Genomic DNA, 26201 nt, shown 5'->3' on the forward strand with positions numbered 1-26201 from the left:
AGCATTCATTCTTTTAAAAGACAAATTCTTCTAAATCTTGATTTAACAAAAGATTTTTGGAATGATGAATATAATAGCAATCCAAGTAAATGTCACCAAAATTTGTGTTTTTTCAATCATACCTTTTGGATAATTTCTAAAAAATCTGTTAAAAAAAATAAATTATGTGTTTTATAGAAAGTTGCAATTGTTCATTGTAACGGTATTTTTGTAAAGTTGCAACTGTTCATTGTAAAGTTGTGTTTAATATCCATATCTTTTAAAATCTATATATATTTGTCTGTTTGAACTGTTTTCATTTTTTTCCATGACACAAAATAATATAAACTTTCAATCTCTAAACGGTTTTTACAGCTTTCTAAATTATTCTCTAGCATTCAATTTTTAAAAGTAAAGAAATTACTCCAATTTTGATTTAACAAAAGATTTTTGGAATGATGAATCTAATTTACAACTTTTAGTTAATTTTAAATATAAAAATTTAATGAGAGTTAGATGGATTATATAGTGAGTTTTTGAATTTGACTTTTCAATATGGTAATAAAGATGTTTTCTATTTAAAAACAGTTAATATGGGTTATTAGGTATAAATATAATCAAATGTAGATACAACATTTGCAATTTTTCGTAGCACCTTTCCGTAAAATTTTTGTTTTTATTTGTTTTTTTTAAAGAAAAAAATTGAAACGGTTATATCTGTTCATTGTAGAGTTGTGTCTTTTCACTATATTTTATTTATATTTTTTCATGAGAATTTGTTAAAAATGCCCCTTCTGATATACCCCTTTTCAAAAATACCCTCTTTTCTTGCCATTTTTATTTATGCCCTCTTTTAATTTTTAATGACCATTTTACCCTTATATGAAAATTATTTTATTCAATAAAAAGAAACACAAAATTTTCCCGCCAAAAATTTTCCGACATATTTTCCCGCCAAAAATTTTTCGAAAAAATTTTCCCGCCAAAAATTTTTTTGTCAAAAAAATTTTGATAAAAAATTTCGAAAAAAAAAATTTCCCGCCAAAAAAAATTTACAAGGTTTTTAAAAGGTTTTAAAAGGTTTCTACCTTATAAAAGCCTTATAAACACCTTGTAAAGGCTTTTACAATATTTTTTAAAGAGTTTTAAAAGGTTTTTTAAACAACTTGTAACGTTTTTACAAGATTTTTAAAAGGTTTTTAAAAGGTTTTATAAGGTTTTTAAAAGGTTTTTAAAAGGTTTTCAAATGGTTTTTAAAAGGATTTTTAAAAGGTTTTTAAACACCTTCTAAATGCTTTTACAATGTTTTTAAAAACCTTGTAAAAATTTTTATAAGATTTTTAAAAGAGTTTTAAAAGGTTTTTAAACACCTTGTAAATGCTTTTAAAAAGTTTTTAAAATTGTTTACAAGGTGTTTAAAAAACTTTTAAAGCATTTACAAGCTTTTTAAAAGCATTTACAAGGTTTTTAAAAACCTTGCAAACGCTTTTAAAAGTTTTTTAAAAGCATTTACAAGGTTTTTAAAAGGTATAAATTTCAATATTTTTGGCGGGAAAATTTTTCGATTTTGGCGGGAAATGTTTTTGGCGGGAAAATATTTTCGATTTTGATGACTGTACATTCTTGCTGTCACTCAAAAAAGGGTAATTTGGTCATTTTGTATGTAAAGAGGGGTAGTTTTAAAAATGGTCAACATGAAGGGGTATTTTTAAAAAGAGATACGGAAAAAGGGGCATTTTTGAGAATGCCCCTTTTTTCATCACAACTTCTCATTCTAATAAGTGTGTCTATTTAAATAGTCATGTCTTTTGAACTCTCTTTATATTTGTCTCTTCATTAGTAACTAACAAGTTCGTTGAAACAAATTTTTTTATTTTATGGTGAGTCTAAATAATTAAACGTTAATCTCTAATATTCAACGTTATTTTATAATCTAACTAAAATTTTAGAAATTGGTATAGTAATAAAGAAATTTAATACAACTTAATATAAAATTTACATTTGCATCTATTTATCGTAAATTTTCTTTTAAAAATAGTTTAATATTAAAAATAATAAGAACAATCTGAATAAATGTGAAAAACAGTTGCGAATTTTCGTAGTATTTTTTTGTAAAAATATTATTTTTATTTGTTTTAAAAAAAAAAAAACTCAAACAGTTGTATCTGTTCATTTTAGAGTTGTGTCTTTTCACTATATTTTATTCATATTTTTTCATCACAACTTTTCGTTCTAATAGGTGTGTCTATTTAAATAGTCATGTCTTTTGAACTTTCTATATATTTGTCTATTCATCAATAACTAACAAATCATTATTCGTTAAAACAAATTTTCCGTTTTATGTTGAATCTATGTAATTTAGATATTAATATCTAATATTCAACGTTATTCTATAATCTAAATAAATTTTTAAAAATGATTATAGCAATATAGAAATTTAATAAAACTTAATATAGAATTTACAGTTGCGTCTATTTATCGTAATTTTCGTTAAAAACTATTTTCATTTATTTTATTTTGTTTTAAAAAGTTGTTTATTTTAATTTTAATTTATCGTTGATACAGTTTCACTCACTATTAAATATACTTTTAATTATAATTATTTAATAGAAAATTATATTTACTCATTACAACCATTAGTTCAATATTCTCAATTAGGATCACTTTGTCATAATGATTTTTTAATTATAACTTACCCTAATTCTTCATAAAATATCTTATATATTTTGGAGTTTTTTTCTAAGAGTTAGATGAATTATATAGTGAGTTTTTGAATTTGACTTTTCAATATGATAATAAAGATGCTTTCTATTTAAAAGCAGTTTATATGGTTATTAGGTATAAATATAATCAAAAGCAGACACAACAGTTGCGATTTTTCGTAGCACCTTTTCGTAAAATTTTTGTTTTTTTGAAAGAAAAAAATTGAAACGGTTATATCTGTTCATTGTAGAGTTGTGTTTTTTCACTATATTTTATTTATATTTTTTTATCACAACTTCTCATTCTAATAGGTGTGTCTATTTAAATAGTCATGTCTTTTGAACTCTCTTTATATTTGTCTCTTCATTAGTAACTAACAAGCTCGTTGAAACAAATTTTTTTATTTTATGTTGAATCTAGATAATTGAATGTTAATATCTAATATTCAACGTTAATTTATAATCTAACTAAAATTTTAGAAATTGTTATAGTAATAGAGAAATTTAATACAACTTAATATAAAATGTACATTTGCATCTATTTATCATAACTTTTCTTTTAAAAATAGTTTAATAATTAAAAATAATAATAACAATCTGAATAAATGCGAACAACAGTTGCGAATTTTCGTAGTATTTTTTTGTTAAAATATTGTTTAAAAAAAAAAATCAAACAGTTGTATCTGTTCATTGTAGAGTTGTGTCTTTTCACTATATTTTATTCATATTTTTTCATCACAAATTTTCGTTCTAATAGGTGTGTCTATTATTCATGTCTTTTGAACTTTCTATATATTTGTCTCTTCATCAATAACTAACAAATAATTATTCGTTAAAACAAATTTTCCATTTTATATTGAATCTATATAATTTGGATATTAATATCTTATTCTCAACGTTATTCTATCTAAATTAAATTTTAGAAATGATTATAGCAATATAGAAATTTAATAAAACTTAATATAGAATTTATAGTTGCGTCTATATATCGTAATTTTTGTTAAAAACTATTTTCATTTATTTTATTTTATTATTAAAAGTTGTGTATTTGAATTTTAATTTATCGTTGATACAGTTTCACTCACTATTTAATATATTTTAATTATAAATTATTTAATAAAAAATTATATTTACTCATTACAACCATTAGTTCAATATTCTCAATTAGGATCACTTTGTCATAATGATTTTTTAATTGTAACTCTTTACCATAATTCTTCATAAAATATCTTATATATTTATAATACTTTAAACAATGTTTTTTGCAAAGTTGCATCTATTATAGATAATATTTTTTGTTATAAGTTTTCATTTTGATGGTTGTGTTTTTAGTAACAGTTTATGTTTAATATTTATGTATTCAAATTATTCTATTACATTCAAATGATTTTATAATGTATAATTTTAAATTTAAATTTTTATTTACTTTTTCTAAAATATTTCCCCCGCGACTAGGCATATCAATTAGGGCCAAAGCCCGCGGGCTGGCCCGGCCCGGCCCTGAAAAACAAAACACTGGGTTCAGGCTTAAAGATATATGTCCAGAAAAAATCGGGCCTTTCGGGCTCAGCCCGTTTGGGCTATAGAGTATTTCGGCCTTAGCCCGACCGGGCTCGGACCAGTCCGAAAAGTCCTTTAATAAATATATTTGTACCTTTTTGTTAATATTTTTGTTTAATTGCAATATCTGATTAATAATTTAGTGTATGTTGTAAAACACTTGATGGACTCTATCTGACCGGCCCATCTATTAGCCTTAGTAGTTTACAGTCCATTGTACTAAGGCCCATCGGCCATTACTTAAGCCCATTCGGCTATGTCCTTTACTTATGTCGGTTTGTACTTGGTCCCTATGGGAACCTATATATATGTAATCTCGGATTCATTATCAATAATAAGAACAAGAGCTTTAACCTAAATCTCTATTTACAACACGTTATCAGCACGATAGCCTCTAAACCCTAAAAACCCTAAAGGCAGCCGCCGATCTCTTCTTCTTCCCTAAAACCCTAAACCGCCTTCTTCTTCTTCTTCTACTTCTTCGAGATTCATCTTCTTTATCTCGAAGATCTCTTACTGATCCACGAGCATCCTTAGCTCGTGATCAAGTTTCTATCGATAACTTGATCGAGGTTCGTAGTTCGCGGAATTGGGGGTGAGTTCGAAGTGCGAAGCAAGGAGCAGTTCGTGAGGAGCTGTTCGAGAGAAGCTGATCGAGGGAAGCTGTTCGAGGAAGAGAGGAATTACCGAGGTCTTTAGCTCCCGGTTCATAACCAGTCAGAGATCCAATTCGGTGAAGGTAAACAAAAGTTCTAAACCTTCTTAAAACCCTATGAACGAATTTGGATTTAAGATTTATTAAAACCCTAAAAGAAAAACAAGTAAACAACCAACATAGACTAAGATCTCTAAAGCCTAAAACTTAAAAGTTGAATCATGTTTAGGTTGTTAGATTTCTTGAGAATTAAAACCAATTATCTCTTAAGATTAAAATTTGGTTGATTGCTTGTTGTGATGCATAAGAACCTAGAAATATTTGTTGAATTAAACTGTTCTAGGAAATTAAAAATTGATCATTCATGCATCATAAGGATTCGAGTAGGGTGTTAGAAAACAAATTGAACCATAGATTGTTCTTGTTAGATTCGGCTGCATAAACCCTAAGATCTCGAATTGAAACCCTAAAATCCGAAATAAAATATTAAGCTTTGCTAAGGAATTAAAACTTTAAAATTTCGGAATTAAGACTTGATTAGGATAAGTTCCTAATCTAAAATATAGTAATTATCCTAAAGCCTAAGATATTTCCTAAAACATAAATTTAGTAAATCTTAAACTAAAAGGAAACTTTAAGAAAAAGGAAATACTATCTAGGATTGTTGCATGCATTTGATTTTGTTGTCTTGCATGCATGAGGATTAAACCAAACGAAAATATACATAAAGGCATGGCATGGTCGGTCTCATTACCGCATGACCTAAGGCATGACCGGTCTCATTACCGCATGACCTGAATAAATGTTGCATGGTTCAGTCTCATATACCGCATGCTAACTATCGGTTGTCTATCTTTGCAGATGGCAAACCTCAAAAGCCTTGAATACCCAATCCTGCAAGCTTCTGGAAATAACTACTTGCAATGGGCAAATGACACTGAGATTTATCTCGAGTCAAACGGATTGGAAGAATGCCTTGACGAAACATTGGAGTGCGCTAAAAAGAAAAAGAGTAAGTGCCTCCAGCACATACATCATCACATTGCTGAGCCTCTTAAGAGCCAGTACCTCTTCCTAAAAGATCCTCTTGACCTTTGGAGACAGCTTAAACGCCGTTATGGGCACCAAAAGACGGTGCTCCTTCCAAAGGCAGAGTATGATTGGAAACACCTAAGGATCCAGGATTACAAATCCGTGGAAGAGTATAACTCTGAGCTTTTTAGGATTGTCTCACTCCTTAGGCTGTGTGGAAAAGAGGTAACTGAGAAGGAGCTGATTGAGAAGACTTTGTCTATCTTCAGCCCTAATAACCGAGTACTCCAGCAGCAATATCGGCACCAAAAACTTGCCGATTATGGGGAACTCATTGAGTGTTTACTGCTCGCTGAGCAGAATGATGAATTGCTGATGATGAACAGTGCTATGAGACCTCCTGGTACAGCCCCATTACCGGAGGCAAACAAGGTTGATTTGGGTAAGAAAGTTGCTGCAGAGGCCAAAGAGCCTAAAGAACCTCTAGAGGCCAACTACGTCCACAGAGAAAGACACTACGGCCAAGGCCGTGGTGGCAGAGGACATGGTGGCCGAGGAGGCCGAGGAGGCCGCGGACGTGGTGGTAGAGGCCGTGGGTCTTTTAAACCACACGCCAAGGCCAAATCGGCCTGTAACCGATGTGGTATGACAAACCACTGGTACAAGAACTGCAGAACTGCCAAACACCTGGTTGAGGCATACCAAGAAATTTTAAAGAAGAAACCCGAGGCTAATCTAGTGCACCTCGATGATGAAGGAGACTTTGATCATGAGAAGGACGACTTGCTAGATTATGAGACTTCCGATTGCCTTAAAGATTTAGATTGAATTTCGTTTTTATTTTGGTTTAATTCCTATGCTTTCTATGATTTAAATTTCTTGTAATGGATAATTGCTTTGATTTATGCAATGGATTTTATTTTATAAAACTTGTCTCGTAAAATACAAATTATTGTCCTCTTAATAGAAATGGCCGAGGACTTGAGTGAACTAGTGGTGGACAGTGGATCCAGCCACACTATACTAAGAGACAAAAGATATTTCATAAACCTTAAAATGAAAAGTGCAAATGTTAGTACAATTGCGGGTATAGCAAACATGATAGAAGGCTACGGCCAGGCTCACATTTTGTTACCTAAGGGTACACATATTGAAATAAGTGATGCCTTATTCTCACCCAGCTCTAAGAGAAACTTATTGAGCTTTAAAGATATAAGACTAATGGTTTCCATGTTGAAACCAAGGGTGAAGGATCTAAAGAGTTCCTATACATTACAGAAAATGTAAATGGACAAAAGAAGATCCTAGAGACTATACCTGCACTAGCCACTGGTTTATACCATGCTAAGATCAATATGATAGAAGCTAACCTAGCAAAGCACAAAATGTTCAACGAACAATTCACTCTATGGCATGACCGGCTTGGCCACCCGGGTCAGAACATGATGCGTAAATTAATCCAGAGTTCAAAAGGGCACAACCTCAAAGAAAGAAAAGTTTTCCCTAAAAATGCAACTTGTGTAGCATGTGCACAAGGGAAACTTATTGTAAGACCCTCACCAGTAAAAGTCACAAGAGAAACTTTAAATTTTCTGGAAAGGATACAAGGTGACATATGTGGACCAATACACCCACCAAGTGGGACTTTTAGATATTTCATGGTGATGATAGATGCATCAACCAGATGGTCTCATGTATGCTTGTTATCCACAAGAAACTTAGCCTTTGCTAAGATGTTGGCTCAAATCATCAGATTAAGAGCACATTTTCCGGACTTTCCACTTAAGACTATACGTCTAGATAATGCTGGTGAATTTACATCCCAAGCGTTTAATGATTACTGTATGTCCATGGGGGTGAGTGTGGAACATCCTGTGGCACATGTCCATACACAAAACGGATTAGCTGAATCCTTCATTAAACGTATACAAATGATAGCTCGACCATTATTAATGCGATCGAAGCTTCCCGTGTCAGCTTGGGGACACGCGGTCTTACATGCAGCAGAACTCATACGCATTAGGCCATCTAGTGAACACAAATATTCACCATCCCAACTATTAACGGGTCAAGAGCCAGACTTGTCCCATCTCAAAACATTTGGTTGTGCCGTATATATACCAATTGCTCCACCACAGAGAACAAAAATGGGACCTCAAAGGAGGATGGGAATATATGTTGGATATGACTCTCCCACAATCATAAGGTATCTCGAGCCACTCACAGGAGATTTATTTAAGGCCAGATACGCGGACTGTCAGTTCATTGAGTCTGAATTCCCTACATTAGGGGGAGAGTCTAACAAGCTGGTCAAGGAAATCACATGGAATCAAACATCCTTAAATTGGCAAGATCCTCGCACACACGCATGTGATGCAGAAGTACAGAAAATAATTCATTTACAGCAGGTAGCTAATCAATTGCCAGATTCCTTTGCTGACCCAAAGAGAGTAACAAAATCGTACATACCAGCTTGTAATGCACCAGTACGTATTGATGTTCACAAGGAACACAATAACCAAGTTGCTACAGAGTCTAAGCCACGTTTGAAACGGGGTAGACCAGTAGGTTCCAAAGATAAGAATCCTCGGAAGAGTAAAAGAGGTGCAAATCAGACCGAGGCTATAGGGATTATAGAACAACCAGACGTTGTCACAGAAACTCCTAAGGTATCAAATGAGGCTCAGGACACTGAGACCCAAGAACCTGAAGGAATTGACAACAATGAGATCTCGATAAACTATATTATGTCTGGTATACAATGGAACCGAAAAGATGTCGACATTGATGATATATTTGCATACAAGGTAGCACTTGAAATAAATGAGGATCTAGAACCCACATCTATATTAGAGTGCACTCAAAGTAAAGATTGGCTTAAATGGAAAGAAGCCATTGATGTGGAGTTAAACTCTTTAAAGAAGAGAAGTGTGTTTGGTCCGATCATAAGGACAACACCTAAAATCAAACCAGTTGGACACAAGTGGGTCTTTATAAGGAAAAGAAATGAGAAGAATGAAATTGTGAGATACAAAGCACGGCTTGTAGCACAAGGATTCTCTCAAAGACCCGGCATAGATTATTAGGAGACATACTCCCCTGTGATGGATGCAACGACTTTTAGGTATCTAATAAGTCTGGTTGTAAGAGAAAAACTGGATTTGCGGTTAATGGATGTTGTAACTGCATACTTGTATGGTCCACTGGATAATGAGATTTATATGAGATTACCAGAGGGTATAGAACACAAGAAAAGTGGTTCTAGAGACCAATACTGCATAAGGCTAGACAAATCGCTTTATGGAGTGAAACAGAGTGGTCGAATGTGGTACAATAGACTTAGTGACTATTTGACCAAGGAAGGTTATAAGAATGACCCGATCAGTCCATGTATATTCATAAAGAAGTTTGCAAACAAAGGATTTGTGATAATAGCAGTATATGTGGATGACTTGAACATCCTTGGAACCTCTGGGAAAATCGCCCAAACAGTCGAATATCTTAAGAAAGAATTCGAAATGAAAGACCTAGGCAAAACAAAATTCTGTTTGGGGTTACAGCTTGAGTACAGAAATAATGGAATCCTTGTGCATCAAAAGGCATATACAGAAAAGGTACTCAAGAGATTTAATATGGAGCAAGCTCACTCATTGACTAGCCCAATGGTTGTGAGAAGTACAAAAGTGGATAAAGATCCATTTGCTCCTAAGAAGGACAATGAAGAAATTCTTGGTCCTGAAGTGCCTTACCTCAGTGCTATAGGAGCGTTAATGTTCTTGGCTAGTCACACTAGGCCAGATATCAGCTTTGCCGTGAACCTCCTAGCAAGATATAGTTCTTGTCCGACCAAAAGGCACTGGAGTGGTATTAAACATGTTCTGCGTTACCTTCAGGGAACGACAGACTTTGGTCTTTACTTTACTAACTATAACAAAGATGGTTTAGTTGGTTTTGCTGATGCAGGTTATCTATCCGATCCACACAATGGTAAATCACAAACAGGTTATGTGTTTACGCACGGCGGTACAGCGATCTCTTAGCGTTCCATGAAGCAGACTTTGGTTGCCACATCTTCAAATCACGCGGAGATCCTTGCCATACATGAAGCCGGCCGTGAGTGTGTTTGGTTGCGGTCTATGACTCAGCATATACGGACGGATAGCGGATTAGAAGACAACAAGGAAGCCACGGTCATCTATGAAGACAATACAGCCTGCATCGCACAACTCAAAGATGGTTACATCAAGGGAGATCGGACGAAGCACATACTGCCAAAGTTCTTTCACACACATGAACTACAAAAGGCCGGAGAAGTTCAAGTGGTACAAGTCCAATCATGCGACAACTCAGCCGATCTCTTCACCAAGGCACTACCGACTACAACTTTCAGGAAGCTCACGCACCAGATTGGAATGCGGAGGCTCAAGGACTTAGAGTGATGCTTGGAACAGGGGGAGCAATGTGTGCTGTACTCTTTTTCCTTCACCAAGGTTTTGTCCCAATGGGTTTTCCTGGTAAGGTTTTAATGAGGCAGCATCCCCTTAACACATTGCAGCGATCTCATCCTCGCATAGGCACGGTCATCTCGTCCAAGGGGGAGTGTTGTAAAACACTTGATGGACTCTATCTGACCGGCCCATCTATTAGCCTTAGTAGTCTACAGTCCATTGTACTAAGGCCCATCGGCCATTACTTAAGCCCATTCGGCTATGTCCTTTACTTATGTCGGTTTGTACTTGGTCCCTATGGGAACCTATATATATGTAATCTCGGATTCATTATCAATAATAAGAACAAGAGCTTTAACCTAAATCTCTATTTACAACAGTGTAAATAAAGTTTTAAACTCTAATCCTAGTTTTCATATTTACTCAATAACCATATTTTATACTATAAATTTTTTATTAATGATATTTTATATGAATTATATATTGGTTTATTTGATTAAAATATCGAAATTTTATTTAGTTTTAAACAATTTCTATTAAATTAAGTTGGTTGTAGTGAATATAGATGAGTTATTAAATTTTTGATTGATTTGTTTTATAATGCACCTTCAAACACTGCTTTTTAAGGCTTATAAGTTTGAATATTTGATCGATAAGATAAGCCCGGAAAAGCCCGAAAAGTCTTGTAGCCCTGTTAGGGCCGAGCTCGGGCTTTGAAATATAGGCTCGGAAATATTTCGGGCAGGGCCGGACCAGGTTCAAATATATGCAGACTTTACGGGTTTCGGGCCGGGCCGGGCCGGGCCAGCCCGATTGACACCCCTACCCGTGACATCGCGGGGGGTCTGAGTCCTAGTAATAATAATATATATTCATTTTTTTGGAATTGGAAAAAGGAAAGGATTAGTAAAGTTAATATCATAATAATAATGAATTATTGAACTGTCAATCACTATAGTCATTTCATAAATCCAAGTAGCCTGAATTGAAAACAAAGACAGTTTCATTTTTCTAAAAGCCATTAGTATTTTTATTGGATCTTATTGGTAACGTAGCCAAAACTGTATAAAAAACTGTAAATTTTTAATAAAAGTTTTGGTAAAGTTTTTGTGATTGGTAAAAATTGAAAGCCGTACCATTTGTAAAACTTTGTTTTGGTTACCAATCAAACCCAATTATTTGGTTGAATACATCAAATTCAAAACTTATACAAAAAAAGTCAAATAAATAACCAAAACCCAAAATAAAAACTAAAAAAAAAAACTAAATTTTCACAAAAAGAAAAAAAGGGCAAAACAAGAAAACGACAGCTCTGGTATGATTGGAACAAAATTAATGACTTGTAAGTTAACAGATAAGAAGAATGGTGTAGAAAGAAAGAAAAGAAGATAAGAGAAAAGACCCCAACTCTCTCACGCCGCGTCATTACTGAGAGACCTACTTACTCGCCATATCCCTCGCGTATCAACAACGCGTCTTCCTTTATTTTACTTCGTCCTTTGCTTTTTCCGTTATCCAAAACAACACGATTCACGACGCCTTCTCCTTTTGCATTTCTTTTCACAAAATTCGAGGAACAACTTTTTCATAAATTTCAGTCCTTTTTTCTCTGTGTGTGTGTTTGTGTAAGAGAGATTGTTAGTTATCGTATTTTGTAAGGCAATCTCCATTAACAGCACACCTTTGTTCTTCTTCTTCTTCTTCTACCCAATCAATTCTGCCGGCTGTTTTTGTTTTTGTTTTTCTTTTTTATCTCCTCGCCTCGGTTTTAGCAAAACACCCTTCTTTTTTTAGTTATCTTCTTCCTCAAGCAAATTCTTTTCTTCTGTGATCTTTTTTGGAGATTAAACACAAAAAAAAGTTGGGATTTTTTTTTTCATTTCTTGTTTGAGGTTGTGATGATGAGAAGGGGGGAGCGAGATCAGCAGCACCAATCTAGGGTTTTTTACGATCTATCTTCTCTTGTTTTGAATCTTCTCCGTTCACCTCCTATGCCTATATCTTTCCCCGACGATCAGTTCTCCGATCCGCCTCCTCGTAGAATTCGTCCTCGTCCTCCTCATACCTCTTTGCATCATCGTTTCTCGTCGTCGTCTCCTTCGTTGGCCCATATTTCACCGTCTGGGTTCGCGTCTTTGCTGCTTGGTATATCTGTGGCTCTTATGCTTTGTGGATCTGTTACTTTCTTCATCGGGTTTCTTTTGTTGCCTTGGGTTCTCGCTCTTATCATGGTTTTCTATGTCGCTGGGATCGTCTCCGCCATTTCCATGGTTGGGAGGTCCATTCTCTGTTACGTCTTGACCCCTCCATCTCCCTCCGGAAAGGAGATTTCTGGTAATTACTTCTTTTAGCCTTAAATTTATCACAATTGGTGTCGGATCTGTTTAGATATATCATTCAAAGATTTGCTTCTTGATCATCTTTATATGTTTCCACTGGCGGGTTTTGGTTAGAAATGGAGGTTTGAATTAGGGTTCTTTAAGGTTTTTAAATATAAGAACACAGATGTCATGTTCTGTTTTGATTGAAATGATCTTGTTCTTTGTTTCATCTTTTGGATTATGACTGTTTTTCTGTATTGTGCCCATTACATTTTCACCTTACTTTTCTCGTTCGTGTGCTTGATGTCTTCTTATGAAAACTAAACCTATGTGTTGTTAATAAGCAGATTCATCTTCTTCTTGCAATAATGTTTGTTTTTGACATATGATTTGGCAGATTGGAAGCTTTTGTGAAGTGACAAACCAAAAAACAAAAACAAAAAAACAGAGCAAGGCAGAACAAAAAGAAGGAGAAGAAGAAGGGGATTTGATTATATAACCTTATATATCCAATAGAGAGTTTCTATATGTTCTTTATGTTGTATTTTGGAGGTTGGGGGAAAATCATGTGGATATTGGGGGGGGGGGGGGGGGGGGGGAAGTTTTATAATTTTACTTATCAAAAGAGAATTTTCTATTTTACTTTTAGAGATAGAGAAGGCTTCTGATATTTGTGTGTGTGTTTTAATGGATATGGGGTTCTTTTTATGTAACATTATTTCTTAAAGCATACAAAGATTTTAGGATTTCTACTGCCTCCTTTTCTTTGCTTGTTTATGACACAGTTCTCTCTATACGTTGGTGATCCTCTTTAAATCTTGTTCTATCATTTAATCAATTTCTGCTTCTGTCCTCGATAAATACTTCTTGTTTTTCATTATTCTTGATCTCTTCTAGGTGTTCCAATTATAGTCCTTGCAGCTAGATGATTGGTTTTTTGGTTCTCTACTTATGGGCAGGCAGAGTATTCAAATCAGATAAAGAAAAGTAGGGCTAGAAGAGTTTTATAATCTTTTGGCAGAGGTTTACTGGAAACAGAAAGCGTTTCAAGTTACGAGCTTGTCTTTTCATTCTTCTCTATAACTCTCTGTTTTTGTTAAAATCTTCTTTTTGTGTGTGTGCGTGCGCGTGTGAGTGAATTCCCGATAGAGAAAGAATCTGAATTATAACTACATTATTACATGTTGAATACTACTAGTATTTAAATGTCCTACGCTATTGCGCATCTCAATATAGCTCTATTTCTTTGGTAGTGGAGGTGCCGTGCCGTCAATTGATGTCACGTGTCCTGTCCTGACTTACGTTGTCAATACAAAACAAAAGGGTCCCAAAAACAAAAAAAAAAGTCTCTCTCTCTACCTAAAAATAAAATAGAGAGAACTGTAAGCAACAAACATCGTCTTTGTTGGAGATAGGCGAGATAGCGGCGGAGAGGTTGGAGGAGAAGAAGGGTTTGTCATCTGTGAAATGGAGTCGAGTGACGATGTGGAGAATCTGAGTAAAGCCATCGAGAAGCTTCTTGATGAGAAGAGGAAGAGAGAAGCTTCTGGTGACTCATTTATCGAAGACGACGACGATCAGCTTTTGCTCTCTCGGCTTATCTCTCAGGTACACTTCTTCGTTTCTTTCCCCCTTGGAGCTCTGTTTTTCTCCTTTCTTGATTTATCTGATATGTTTGTGCCCAATCAACTTTTCTGGGTATAAAGATTGAATCATATCACTATTTGAGAATATACTATTATACCAACGAATCTTGTGTGATGATTGCTTTGATTTGATTGAAATATGATTGGTCTGATCTTACTCGTGAATCAGACAGATACAACTTGTTTGTCTTTTTGTTGTAAGCCTATCACCACAAGCTCCAATTTGTTTGGGTTGGATCAGTAAAATGATGATTTAATTATTAGTGTGTCCTGGCAATGTGTAACACTGAACGTAGATCTTGTCAACATGATTGTGTTAGTTTCTGTTTCATGTCCTGTCTAGGGATGAGTTGATGACCTTATTCCCATTTCAGGGCTGATGCTAATTTTTGTTTGTAACTTAGTTGGAATCACCGAGGATGAAGGGCAAAACTCATAAGACAGCCAAAGAAGAAGAGGAAGAAAAAGAACGATCTTCAGATTCTTCACCATCCAAAGGAAAACACGAGGGGAAGAAACATTTGGAAGAGAGTATAGAAGAATTAGCTAAAGACATCAAGAAGGTGCAGAGGCAGAACAAAATTACGCATATACTGATCTCGGCTATGATCGTCCTGACATTGACTTGGCAGCTCTCTGAGTACTCGATGATTTTCATGTTGAAAGATAGGATTAGCCACCCTGTCAGATCCATCGGGGGTATGCTTAATGGGATGTTCAAAGGTAAGATACGTCCACTCAAGAACCCACTCACGGGGACTTCCACTTCCAAGGAGCAAAACAACCATGGGAATGGAACAGACAGTGGACCTCATGTTCAAGTGCCCGAGCTGTTGCGAGAATTTGGTTTCGATGATGATGACGAATAATAATAGCTTTCGTTCGGTGATTCTATAATACAATTGTTACTTTTGTACGGTCGTCGTGATGGAAAAGAAAAGAATAGTAGTTTGATCATATGAAAAAGGGTTTCAAAAGGGAACCATATTCCAAAATAAACATTTTTTTTTATCCTTTAAAAAGTGCTTACTAAATCATGGATCAATGCCCGAAAACAAATAGAGTAATCTCAACCAAAGTAACAAAGGAGCTCCATTGATTTAAAATATATAAAAAAAAAACAGACAGCAAACCACGAGAAAATAAGCTTCATGTTCCAAATCTAAAACCAACTCACACCCCAAACTTCCATCAGTCTTCTTTTTTTGCTTGTCATCATGGTGCGAATATACCCCCTTGCACCTGATCCCTCAGGCATAGTTCAACCTGAATATATCATTGAACACGTAGTAGGTTCCCTGATTCGATATCAAATGGAACATCTGTGCACAAAAAGACAGGCGAGTCAAGAACCAGGCAAAATCCAAACAACAAACTATGCTACTTTTATAAAAGAATCCAATGCGTGATTCGCAATATGAGAGATGCATATATATATATATATAGCTCTCAAGTTGATATGAATTCATCCCACTTAATTCGATGCATAGATTCCACTAGTTTGACGTTCACACAAAAAAATTGATAACAAAGACACAAGTAGTACCCTTAAAAGTTAAAGAACTAAGAGGCAATGATACAAACATATTATTTTGCTTCCTATTAAACAAATCTAGTAAACAGCCTTCAAAACTGAAAAAAAAAACCAGAAACAAAGTCTACATCAGCAGATGATTGATACACACACCACAAGCAACACAGAAGTATATAGAATTGAGACATTTTTAATCTTAATGCGGTATATCAAAAAGACTACAAGATCACATATACAAAATAGTTGAGAAAAAAAACACTATTCCGATGCTACGTTCACGAAGCAGAAGGAGAGTGGAAATCTGAAATGCCAGAAAGAGATGACTCAAGATAACATGTACACAAAACCTTGGGAAAAAATAAAAAAAAACTCTGAACCTTTTTAACCTACACACGGATCTATCACTAAATGCATCAAAGAGGGTACAAAATTGCGAGACAACTCCAGATCGTTGAAGCTTCTAATGACCTAACTAACAGGCACATAAATATATATATATATATATAAATAAATCTAAAAGAAACGCACAATTTAAAACCCTAAGACCCTACCGTACATGATGGAGGAAACAAGTGATAAAGAGAATTTTAAGGGGGGGAAACCTGGCTGAACTTGAGAGCGTGCTGTTCGCCAGCGAGCTGAAGGTTACCGGAGACAAAGACGAGCATACCGCCGGCGGGACCAGAAGGCTGACAATCGACGGTGGTGATGTTGTGCTTACACTGATTGAAAGGGAGGCTGGTGAGCTTAGCGACGATGTTCTGAGAGCCCTGGATCTTCTGGCCTTCGAAGGTCAACATGGATCCTTCTTGGTACAGAGAAACCAAACCTGGACGATTCCCATCGAAGGTCGAGTAGTAGTGCTCAACGAAAGCCTTTGCAACTGCGTCTGGATCCATCCCTCCTTCTCTCCGTCTGCCTTTGTTTTTGATTTGATTGATTGATCCTTTTGCTCTCTATCTACCGTCGTGCTTTCAAGAGGAGATGATGACCGAGACCAGAGGAGGGGGTGAGAGATAACTACAACTGCAAAAACAATTGTACGGAACAGACCAATTAGAAAAAAAAGAGGATACTTTTAAATGGGCCTTCGAACTCATAATAGTTTGGCCCATTAATATAATATATGAGAGAGAGAGAGAGAGAAAGAGATTGGGGGGGGGGGGAAGTAAAAAAGGATTCATCATGAATCATGATGGGTGAGAGAACAACCGTTGATTGGTGTCTTTCAAGCAATCCCATTTTTAGAATAAAATTTCTATTAGCAATTTTTTGGCCAATAATTAGAAACAAATGAAAAAATGATTATAAATTTAAAAATACTGAACGAGATGTATTCAACTTAACATTTAAAAAAATTTATATAAAATTTACAAATCTTATATTTTTCAGTCATGGATTTTACAAAGTCTTCACATAATGATTTAAAAATCTACCTTAAAATTCATTATTATTCAAAACAGTTTGTAGATTTGAATTTTAATAAAAGCTACCTTATTGTTGAGTAGTATACATGAGGCGCTATCAAAGCTTTCGTCATGGAGAGCTTATACAGTTGCGAGTACTGTAAACACAGTGGCTTCGGCGATCGCAAAGAGTGTTATAAAAAATGGTAGATTCTAGTTTTATCTTTCACTTGGAGGGCCTTATTGGTTTCATAATCAAGTGAGAGCTGAGGCGTTTTAATTGTTTCAGTTTTGTGTTTTTCTTTCCTTGTTCAAACATTTTTCTTATGTTCTATCAGACGACAAAAAAAAAAAATTTGGGATTTTGGAAGATTTATTTAGTTAAAAATACAAAAATCTAAGAGGGAGGGGGGTATTCAACTTAGATTTTAAAAAATTTGGTAGGATTTTAATATTTTAGGACTTTGAAAAATTTAGGGGAGTTTTTAGGAGATTTAGTTGTGTTTTAGAGTTTTTATATTTTTTTTAAAAAAGAAAATGAAATGGATTCTACAAGATTTGATTGTTAATTTTGCGTGATTTTAACATATTGTCACAAACCATGCAAATGCTTGCTGTATTTGAATAACTACAAAAGGAATATAATAATTAGTCCAGAGAAATATGTAAAGCTATCTTAATATTGAATCGTGAAGCAAATAAAATGTAAAGCTAATCACAAGATAAAATAAGACAAGCCTGTGTCTAGATGTATTTCCCGCACCTCAACTTCACACAGACTGCAATAAAACATCCCCTCTTCGCTTATCTGCTCAGAATATTCATCCTTACTCATTTTTTAGTTGATTTTTTATTTGAGAAATTGATAAAATACAAAATACCAATTCTAGAAATTGACAACTAAGAGGGAGAAGAGAGAGAGAGCTTACCGAATAGAGATGATGGTGGGCTGATTCACAGGAAGAGACAAAGCTTCAAGTTCACCGGTGGAGAAGGTGAGGTGGCCGGTGATCGTCGGTGTTTTTTGGTTTAGAGCTGTCGTAGATTTTTTTTTTTTTAATGAAATCTTTAAAAATTCTACTTCAAAAGGTATGATTTTGAGATGATATTTTTTAACTAGAAAACAAAAAATAAGTCTTGTAGAATCATTCAAAATCTCACTTTTTAAAAAGTTGTGATATTTTGAATAACAATATATTTCAAGTAAGTTTTATAAATAACTGAATGAATAACAAGAGATTTTAGACTGTATTAAATGATTTTAAATAAATTCTAGTTGAATAACATAGGATTTTAAAAGATTTTTGAAAATCATCAAAAATCATCAATTGAATAACAAGTGATTTTAATAATACTCTAGAATCTTTTAAAATATCAGTTGATTACCTCCTCTAAATTTCATAGTTTTATATAGGATTTTAACGAATTTTACACTAAATTATATATCAAACTAAAATCATTTGAAATATGAGATTGAATATGTCTCCGAAAAAATGTTTAAGCTTTCAGATATTATCAACACGTGTAAAAACAGATGACGTTCACCTAAGGAAATAATTTTCTATAGATATATATTTTAGTTTGGCAAAAAGAAGTGTATATTGAAATTGGAAAAAAACCGAGTTTTATTTGACTTGTATTAGAGGAGGGAGGTTACTTGTATAATACTTTAGTGTTGTTTAGTTTTTGTCACTTTACCAACTACTGCACCTCCCAATTTTTTTTGCGTAATAAATTCTTCTAACCCGCCTTTTTTTAATTAATTTTAATTTTAAGTTTTATTATTGGAGGGTGAGGAGAAGTGAGACCATATATGCCTTTGTTCCCTTCTCGTGGGCCCCTCCTTTTTTTAGCTTTTTTTTTTTTTGCCTGCGCCGTTTAGTTATTTTTTATCCATCATTTAAGGGGTTATTGGTTTGGGATTTAAGGAGAATTTTAATGACTTTAAAAGTTATGTAAAATATGTTGTTATTCAATCAAGACTTTTTAAAACTTTTTTAAAATTTGGTGTTATTGGTTGTGGATTTATAAAAAGTTATCTAAAATCTTGATAAATCTAGTGTTATTGGATTAAGAGTTTTATAAAGTCATCAAAAGTTTTATGTTATTCAAGTAAAACAAATGAATCTTGGATTGTTAATGAATTCAAATTTTATGTTATTGGTTTAGGATTTTATATCATTTTCTTTATGAAAACTCTTTCATCAAATAGAGAGATTGTCTATGTCCATGACTTTTTTTTTGTGTGCACTTCGTGAAACAGAGAGGTAAATGTATAATATATTCATCTCTCGCTCTTTCTCTCAACTTTCACTTCGAGTACCCTCTCTCTCATCTTCTTTCTTTATCTCTCTTTCTTCTGTGTGTGTGTGTGCATGTTTGTTTACGTAAGGATCATGACACCCATTTTGTATATAATAATGAGACACACAATCAATTTATGCAATTTATATAGATCAGAGAAGAAGAGAGCCTCCGTTTATGGCTACCACCACCGTCGTGTGTGGCGATGTTGAAGGTTGCGATGTCGAGAGAAGAACCCTGAACACAAAGAGATTTTTTTTTTTTTTTTCACAGAAGTGTTGAATCAAAAGAATATTGTGCAATATTTGTTGCAAAAATTTACAAGATTTTATAAGAGATTTTACAAGATTAGGAAAAACAAATCAGCAAAATTTTAAAAAACTTTCTAAACAATCAATAAGAATCCTCAACTTTATACTTTCCATGATTTTATTTAAAGTCATTAAACTCTCTTAAAATCTCAAACCAATACCTCCCCCTTAGTGTATATTTTTATGTACTTATTACTCTCTCCGTTTTACAAAGAGTGTCACTCTGACACTTTTCACACAAATTAAGAAAACACTGAAATATACATATATGCCCTTATTTAATAAGTATGTGTTATTAATGGTAATATTAATGAGGTATGTATTTTTTAACTAGACCACACACACACAAAAACAAGAATCAGATGATTAAAACAAACTTGAAAAGAATCTCAACTTGAAGATTTCCTTCTAGAATCGAGTTCTTAATATCATCATCAGGATTTTTTTGTTAAAAATGAAGTATATGTATTTATTTAGTATCATATGCTAAAAGATTAAATTAAAAATATATAAAAATTGGAAGTTAAGAATGAAATAAATAAAAAAGAAAAGATATAAACAATAATATCAGATAATAGAGAGAGAGAGAGAGAAGGAAGAAGCAGACATTTGTCTTCCACCATATTCTTCTCATCTTTTTTTCTTTTATTTTCCGATGATAGATTCTTCTTTCTTCTGCTTCTGCTTCTGCTCCTCCTTTGTTGTTGTTAGTTTCTTTCTTTTCTCCCATTAGATAATCCACTCAAAACTCTCTCCTCCTCCAGCTTCCTATTTCCTCACTTTCTAGCCACTTTATTCCGCTCTTTCACTTCTTCATTTCTCTCATCATCCTCATCATCATCACACTCTAGATTTCTCTTGGAACCAAACTCGTTGCGAATTATATACTAGTACGAACTAGCTGTTGTGTTTTTTTTTTTTAAGTTTCCTGTTTTGGATTTCGAGGAATCTCACTTTGGGACTTTAACTCCCTGTTTCAAAGTTTCTACCTTTCTTTTTGTTTTGTTTTCTTCCTCTTATCTTTCGTCATCTTTGATTAAGTAGTAACCTCCTTTGATCTAAGCCCTTTGGAGGTTGTCTAATCTGACACGTTCCTCTGTCTTCTTTTTTCCTCTCTTCTTGTTTCTGGGAAGCCTCTTCAAAGGGATAACACACAAAAAAAATAAAAATAATTGCTTTTGGATTTTCTTGATTCTCTCTGATTCGTCCCCTTTTGTACAGGGTTATTTTTTTGTTTGGTTCTGGTTGTGGGGGGAGCTTCTCTTAGTTGAATTGAGTTTGTAAAAATCACTCTGTTTCTTTTTTTTTTGGGGGTTGATCCTGTTTTCAAGTAGTGGATGAGTTTGTTCCATGTACTAGGGTTTGGTGTCAAGATTGGGCATCTCTTCTGGATGCTATGCTGCTGGTTCGTTTCTTGGTTCGTTGATAATGGGATCGAGGACAACAACAACAACAAGTCTGGTCTTCTAGTTGGCTCTGTCGGTGATCTTGAGAAGACGAACAAGATGACTACCTTGAAGAAGAAGAACTTCTTTAATAGGATCTCCACTTGCGGACTCAAGATCCCCAGCTTCTCTTATCAGTTTCTTGGCTCTGTTAAATTCAACAAGACTTGGTGGAGGAAGCTTGTCGTCGCTTGGGTCGTCTTCTGGCTCTTGGTCTCTATTTGGACCTTCTGGTACTTTAGCTCTCAAGCTATGGAGAAGAGGAAAGAGACTCTTACTAGTATGTGCGATGAGAGGGCTCGTATGCTTCAGGATCAGTTCAACGTTAGCATGAATCATGTTCAAGCCATGTCTATCTTGATTTCCACCTTCCACCATGGCAAGATTCCTTCTGCTATTGATCAGGTATATTCTTCATTTCCCATTTGCTTAATTGTCTTCCGTTCCTGTTTTGATTGTGTTACCATATCATCCTCTGGGAATTTTTTTGATTGATGCCTGAGATCTAGTCTTGCTTGTAGAACATAGGTTGTTCCTACGGTGGTGTAGTCTATGAACCATCCTTGGATAATTAATTTGACACGTACCTTTATAAAAAGGAAGTTTTTTCATTCAGTTAATATTACAACTTTGCAGATTTGTTGCTAAGATAAGTCTTGGTATTTAGCTGACACTTGGTAGCTTGATTCCTGTCTTGTTGAGTATTAGTGAACAACATATTAACCATCAATAAAATTTGTGTAGAGGACATTCTCCGAGTACACTGATAGAACTTCCTTTGAGAGGCCTCTTACGAGCGGGGTCGCATATGCTGTGAGAGTGCTCCATTCAGAGAGGGAAGAATTTGAGAGGCAACAAGGTTGGACTATTCGGAGGATGGATTCTCTTGAGCAAAATCCAGTTCACAAGGATGAATATGACCCGGAAGCTTTGGAACCATCCCCTGTTCAAGAGGAGTATGCTCCAGTCATCTTTGCTCAGGACACTGTTTCTCATGTAGTTTCTCTCGATATGCTGTCTGGGAAAGTAAGCTCCATCACTAGTTCTAATTTTACTGTTTTAATGTAGTTCACAGTTATGGTCTACACTCACTACCCGGTGTATGCTGCCAACATAGCTAGTTCATATTTCAATCTCTGCTTACTGATTAAGTTGGTGTGGTCATTTTAGGTACAGTTTAGAGCACTACTTTAACTGATATATAATCTCGCTGAATTCTTCTTGACAGGAAGACCGCGAAAATGTGTTGCGGGCGAGGAGATCAGGGAAAGGGGTTTTGACAGCTCCTTTTCCATTGATAAAGACAAATAGACTTGGGGTTATCCTGACATTTGCAGTCTACAAGAGAGATCTTCCTTCAAATGCAACGCCAAAAGAGAGAATTGAGGCTACTAATGGGTGTGTGTGTACCATAGGCGTCTAAATAAATAGTTGGAGTTAGATATTTCATGCGAAACACACAAAAGATTAACAGATATCATTTTTTCTTATTGATCTCTTTTGATGGCACTGAAGGTATCTTGGTGGAGTGTTTGACATTGAGTCACTGGTGGAAAACTTGCTTCAGCAGCTGGCTAGCAAGCAAACAATTCTTGTCAATGTATACGATACCACCAATCACTCCCAGCCGATTAGCATGTATGGTTCAAATGTGTTCGTTGATGAGTTGGAACGTGTTAGTCTACTAAACTTTGGCGATCCATTTAGAAAGCATGAAATGCGTTGCAGGTACTTGACCAATTCAGCATATGTCTGCTATATCTTCTTGTTGGCAAGTATCCAGGTGTTAAGCTTCTGTCTTTTGTAGATTTAAGCAGAAACCACCATGGCCAGTGCTATCAATGGTCACATCATTCGGCATCCTTGTGATTGCGTTGCTTGTTGCACATATAATCCATGCAACTGTGAGTCGGATAACCAAAGTTGAAGAAGATTGCCATAAAATGGAGCAGCTCAAGCAAAAGGCTGAAGCAGCAGATGTTGCAAAGTCACAGGTACATACATCATCCACAATTGATCGTTTCCCACAGCATATTAAGTTTTCTATGTTAGTAAATAGGGTTGTACTCTAACTTTGTTTTTATGCAGTTCCTTGCTACTGTTTCACATGAAATCAGAACTCCAATGAATGGTGTTCTTGGTGAGTATTGAAATGGCCTCCTTCTTTCACTTATGTTCCATGAATGCACATATTTTCTCATGTTGACTTTCATTTGGCTTGTAGGAATGTTGCATATGCTTATGGACACAGAGTTAGATGTTACGCAACAGGATTATGTGAGGACTGCACAAGCAAGTGGGAAAGCTTTAGTCTCGCTAATAAACGAGGTTTTGGACCAAGCAAAGATTGAATCTGGAAACCTTGAGCTTGAGGACGTGAGGTTTGATTTGAGAGGAATATTAGATGATGTCCTGTCACTCTTCTCTGGAAAGTCCCAACAAAAAGGGGTAGAGGTAACTTACTATATGATATTTATGATCTGCAAACCAAAGGTTGTAACTTATATGAAGTCTTTCTTACTGATTTTTTGAGTGGTGCTTATGAATGTAGTTGGCAGTATACATATCTGATCGTGTTCCAGAGATGTTAATTGGCGATCCTGGGAGGTTTCGACAAATACTCACAAATCTTATGGGTAACTCCATTAAGGTAAAGTGTTTGCTATAAATTCTTTGCTGATCATTCCTTGCATCTCCTAATTGAGTGATAAAAGGAGCTGATCATTTTATAAAATCCTGGCAGTTCACTGAGAAAGGACACATCTTTGTAACTGTTCAATTGGTGGAGGAGCTATTTGAATCTATCGATGGAGAGACAGCATCGACTCCGGAAGGTACACTAAGCGGGCTTCCAGTTGCAGACGGGCAGAGGAGCTGGGAAAACTTTAAAGCTTTCAGCTCCAATGGGCATCGGAGCTTTGAACCATCTCCACCAGATATCAACCTTATCGTCTCAGTTGAAGATACTGGCATAGGAATCCCTTTAGAAGCACAGTCCCGTATATTCACGCCTTTCATGCAAGTCGGACCATCCATATCCCGGACGCATGGAGGCACAGGGATTGGACTTAGCATAAGCAAATGTCTAGTTGGACTGATGAAGGGAGAAATTGGATTCTCGAGTACTCCCAAGGTCGGGTCCACATTCACATTTACTGCTGTGTTTTCCAATGGCATGCAGCAAACTGAAAGAAAAAACGACCCGCAGAACAACAACAACCAGCTCATGTGCTCGGAATTTCGGGGCATGAAAGCTGTGGTTGTTGACCATCGGCCTGCTAGGGCAAAAGTTTCGTGGTACCATTTTCAGCGGCTGGGAATTCGAGTCGAAGTAGTTGCACGTGTTGAACAGGCTCTACATTATATGAAGATTGGTACCACCACTGTGAATATGATTCTTATAGAGCAAGAGATATGGAATAGGGAAGCAGATGTGTTCATTAAGAAGCTGCAGAAAGAACCTCTTGTCCTTTCTCCTAAATTGTTTTTGTTAGCAAACTCAGTAGAATCGTCAATGCCAGATGCTTTTTGCAACGGTACAGATCCTCCAATAGTGATAGTGAAACCATTGAGGGCAAGTATGCTAGCAGCAACTTTGCAGAGGGGATTGGGTATTGGAAACAGGGAGCCACCTCAACACAAGGGACCTCCTGCTTTAGTTCTCAGGAATCTTCTACTTGGTAGGAAAATATTAATCGTGGATGATAACAACGTAAATCTCAGAGTGGCAGCAGGAGCTCTGAAAAAGTATGGGGCTGATGTGGTGTGCGCTGAGAGCGGGATAAAGGCAATCTCATTGCTTAAGCCACCCCACGAGTTTGATGCTTGCTTCATGGACATTCAGATGCCAGAAATGGATGGGTATGTCTGATTGTTATATACCACAAGTTTGTGAAAAAAAAAAGTTGAAATTATGTGATTTAAGGTTGAGTTGTTGTTTTTGTCTGCAGATTTGAGGCAACGAAGAGAATACGGGATATGGAAGAGGAGATGAACAAGAGAATACAGAATGGGGAGGCATTGATAGTAGAGAACGGTAACAAAACAAGCTGGCATCTCCCGGTATTAGCAATGACAGCGGACGTGATTCAAGCAACGCATGAGGAATGTCTAAAGTGTGGAATGGATGGGTATGTATCAAAACCCTTTGAAGCAGAGCAGCTGTACAGGGAAGTTTCTCGGTTTTTCAATTCACCTTCAGATACAGAATCATGAAAACCAAAAAAAAGGATGGGGTGTAAAGAAGAACGGCGATGGAAACACAAAAAAAAACTCGTGTCTCCTTAGCATCTTGAAGTAGTAGTAAGCCCCTTATATCTTTCTCATCTTAAAATTAAAAAAAAAAGCTTTCTCAACTGTTACTAACGCCTTTTTTTTGTTTTGAAATTGCTTGCAGGAAAAAAAAAAAAGAAAAGATTATGACGATTGCAAAAAGAGTGTATATAGAAAGGGCGATGTGACCATATTTGTGGCCAGGCCAAGAAGTTAGACCAGTTTCTCTTCTGTAAAGTTTTTTTCTTTTGTCTTCTCTCTGATTGGGAGACGACCAAAAAACTTGTGGTTTGTAGATGAGAGTAGGAGGTGGGAATGTCTCTGACTCTAGAGTTGGTTTGGACAGGGAAAGAAGAGTACGTGTGTAAAAGTGTTGTCTTGTGTGTAAAATGATGATTTTAGGGATTCTTGTAGTAGAAGAACAGTTGAAGGTTTGTTCGTTTATCAAATCGTCCAGGATAGGGGAGTGGACACTAGTACATTACCTTTATACATATATACACTGGCACTTTTGTGATAAGTAAAAAAGTTGAAGATGGCTTTATACACGTGAGTGCTTTAATGCTTTGACTTTATAATATACAAC

The 26201-nt window shown here is 35.3% G+C and overlaps 4 protein-coding genes across 6 annotated transcripts; 3 read left to right on the top strand and 1 right to left on the bottom strand.

The window, feature by feature from the left end:
• The first annotated feature begins 11720 nt into the window (after positions 1–11720).
• Positions 11721–13443, top strand: LOC104757050 (uncharacterized). Its single transcript, XM_010479750.3, has 2 exons — positions 11721–12710; positions 13095–13443. Exons 1-2 carry the CDS (start codon positions 12275–12277, stop codon positions 13109–13111), a joined length of 453 nt encoding a protein of 150 aa, XP_010478052.1. The 5' UTR covers positions 11721–12274; the 3' UTR covers positions 13112–13443.
• Positions 13444–13570: 127 nt separating this feature from the next.
• On the top strand, positions 13571–15365 carry LOC104757052 (uncharacterized). 2 transcript variants are annotated; one of them, XM_010479752.3, is made up of 2 exons: positions 13571–14305; positions 14748–15365. In XM_010479752.3, exons 1-2 carry the CDS (start codon positions 14165–14167, stop codon positions 15210–15212), a joined length of 606 nt encoding a protein of 201 aa, XP_010478054.1. In that variant the 5' UTR covers positions 13571–14164; the 3' UTR covers positions 15213–15365. The 2 variants fall into 2 exon arrangements, with proteins under 2 accessions (XP_010478054.1, XP_087350812.1); XM_087494686.1 differs by having other exon boundaries at positions 13927–14305; positions 14718–15365.
• LOC104757051 (nuclear transport factor 2A) lies at positions 15331–16990 on the bottom strand. Its single transcript, XM_010479751.3, has 2 exons — positions 16480–16990; positions 15331–15665 (listed from the first exon to the last, which is right to left on the bottom strand). The coding sequence occupies exons 1-2, from the start codon at positions 16774–16776 to the stop codon at positions 15594–15596; spliced, it is 369 nt and encodes a 122-aa protein (XP_010478053.1). The 5' UTR covers positions 16777–16990; the 3' UTR covers positions 15331–15593.
• Positions 16991–20423: 3433 nt separating this feature from the next.
• Positions 20424–26163, top strand: LOC104757054 (histidine kinase 3). Of its 2 annotated transcripts, XR_015586542.1 has the most exons (11): positions 20424–21748; positions 22088–22369; positions 22572–22741; positions 22859–23071; positions 23151–23337; positions 23432–23483; positions 23568–23797; positions 23895–23993; positions 24087–25204; positions 25294–25645; positions 25740–26163. XR_015586542.1 is itself a non-coding variant. In XM_010479753.3 (10 exons), the coding sequence occupies exons 1-10, from the start codon at positions 21236–21238 to the stop codon at positions 25556–25558; spliced, it is 3129 nt and encodes a 1042-aa protein (XP_010478055.2). In that variant the 5' UTR covers positions 20424–21235; the 3' UTR covers positions 25559–25649. The 2 variants fall into 2 exon arrangements, 1 of the variants encoding a protein (XP_010478055.2); XM_010479753.3 differs by lacking the exon at positions 25740–26163 and having other exon boundaries at positions 25294–25649.
• The last annotated feature ends 38 nt before the right edge of the window (positions 26164–26201 follow it).

The sequence above is a fragment of the Camelina sativa genome, chromosome 17 (assembly GCF_030686135.1).
Source record: "Camelina sativa cultivar CO46 ecotype springtype chromosome 17, ASM3068613v1".
NCBI classification, from domain to species: domain Eukaryota; kingdom Viridiplantae; phylum Streptophyta; class Magnoliopsida; order Brassicales; family Brassicaceae; genus Camelina; species Camelina sativa.

Bases quoted from the DNA above. Each gene is read 5' to 3' on its own strand.
- LOC104757050 (XM_010479750.3), top strand. From the start codon at position 12,275: ATGATGAGAAGGGGGGAGCGAGATCAGCAGCACCAATCTAGGGTTTTT.
- LOC104757052 (XM_010479752.3), top strand. From the start codon at position 14,165: ATGGAGTCGAGTGACGATGTGGAGAATCTGAGTAAAGCCATCGAGAAG. The intron at 14,306-14,747 runs GTACACTTCTTC...TTTGTAACTTAG, and splicing joins TCTCTCGGCTTATCTCTCAG to TTGGAATCACCGAGGATGAA.
- LOC104757051 (XM_010479751.3), bottom strand. From the start codon at position 16,776: ATGGATCCAGACGCAGTTGCAAAGGCTTTCGTTGAGCACTACTACTCG. The intron at 15,666-16,479 runs GTTTCCCCCCCT...TTTTGTGCACAG, and splicing joins ACGCTCTCAAGTTCAGCCAG to ATGTTCCATTTGATATCGAA.
- LOC104757054 (XM_010479753.3), top strand. From the start codon at position 21,236: ATGAGTTTGTTCCATGTACTAGGGTTTGGTGTCAAGATTGGGCATCTC. The intron at 22,370-22,571 runs GTAAGCTCCATC...TCTTCTTGACAG, and splicing joins TCGATATGCTGTCTGGGAAA to GAAGACCGCGAAAATGTGTT. The intron at 22,742-22,858 runs GTGTGTGTGTAC...ATGGCACTGAAG, and splicing joins AGAATTGAGGCTACTAATGG to GTATCTTGGTGGAGTGTTTG.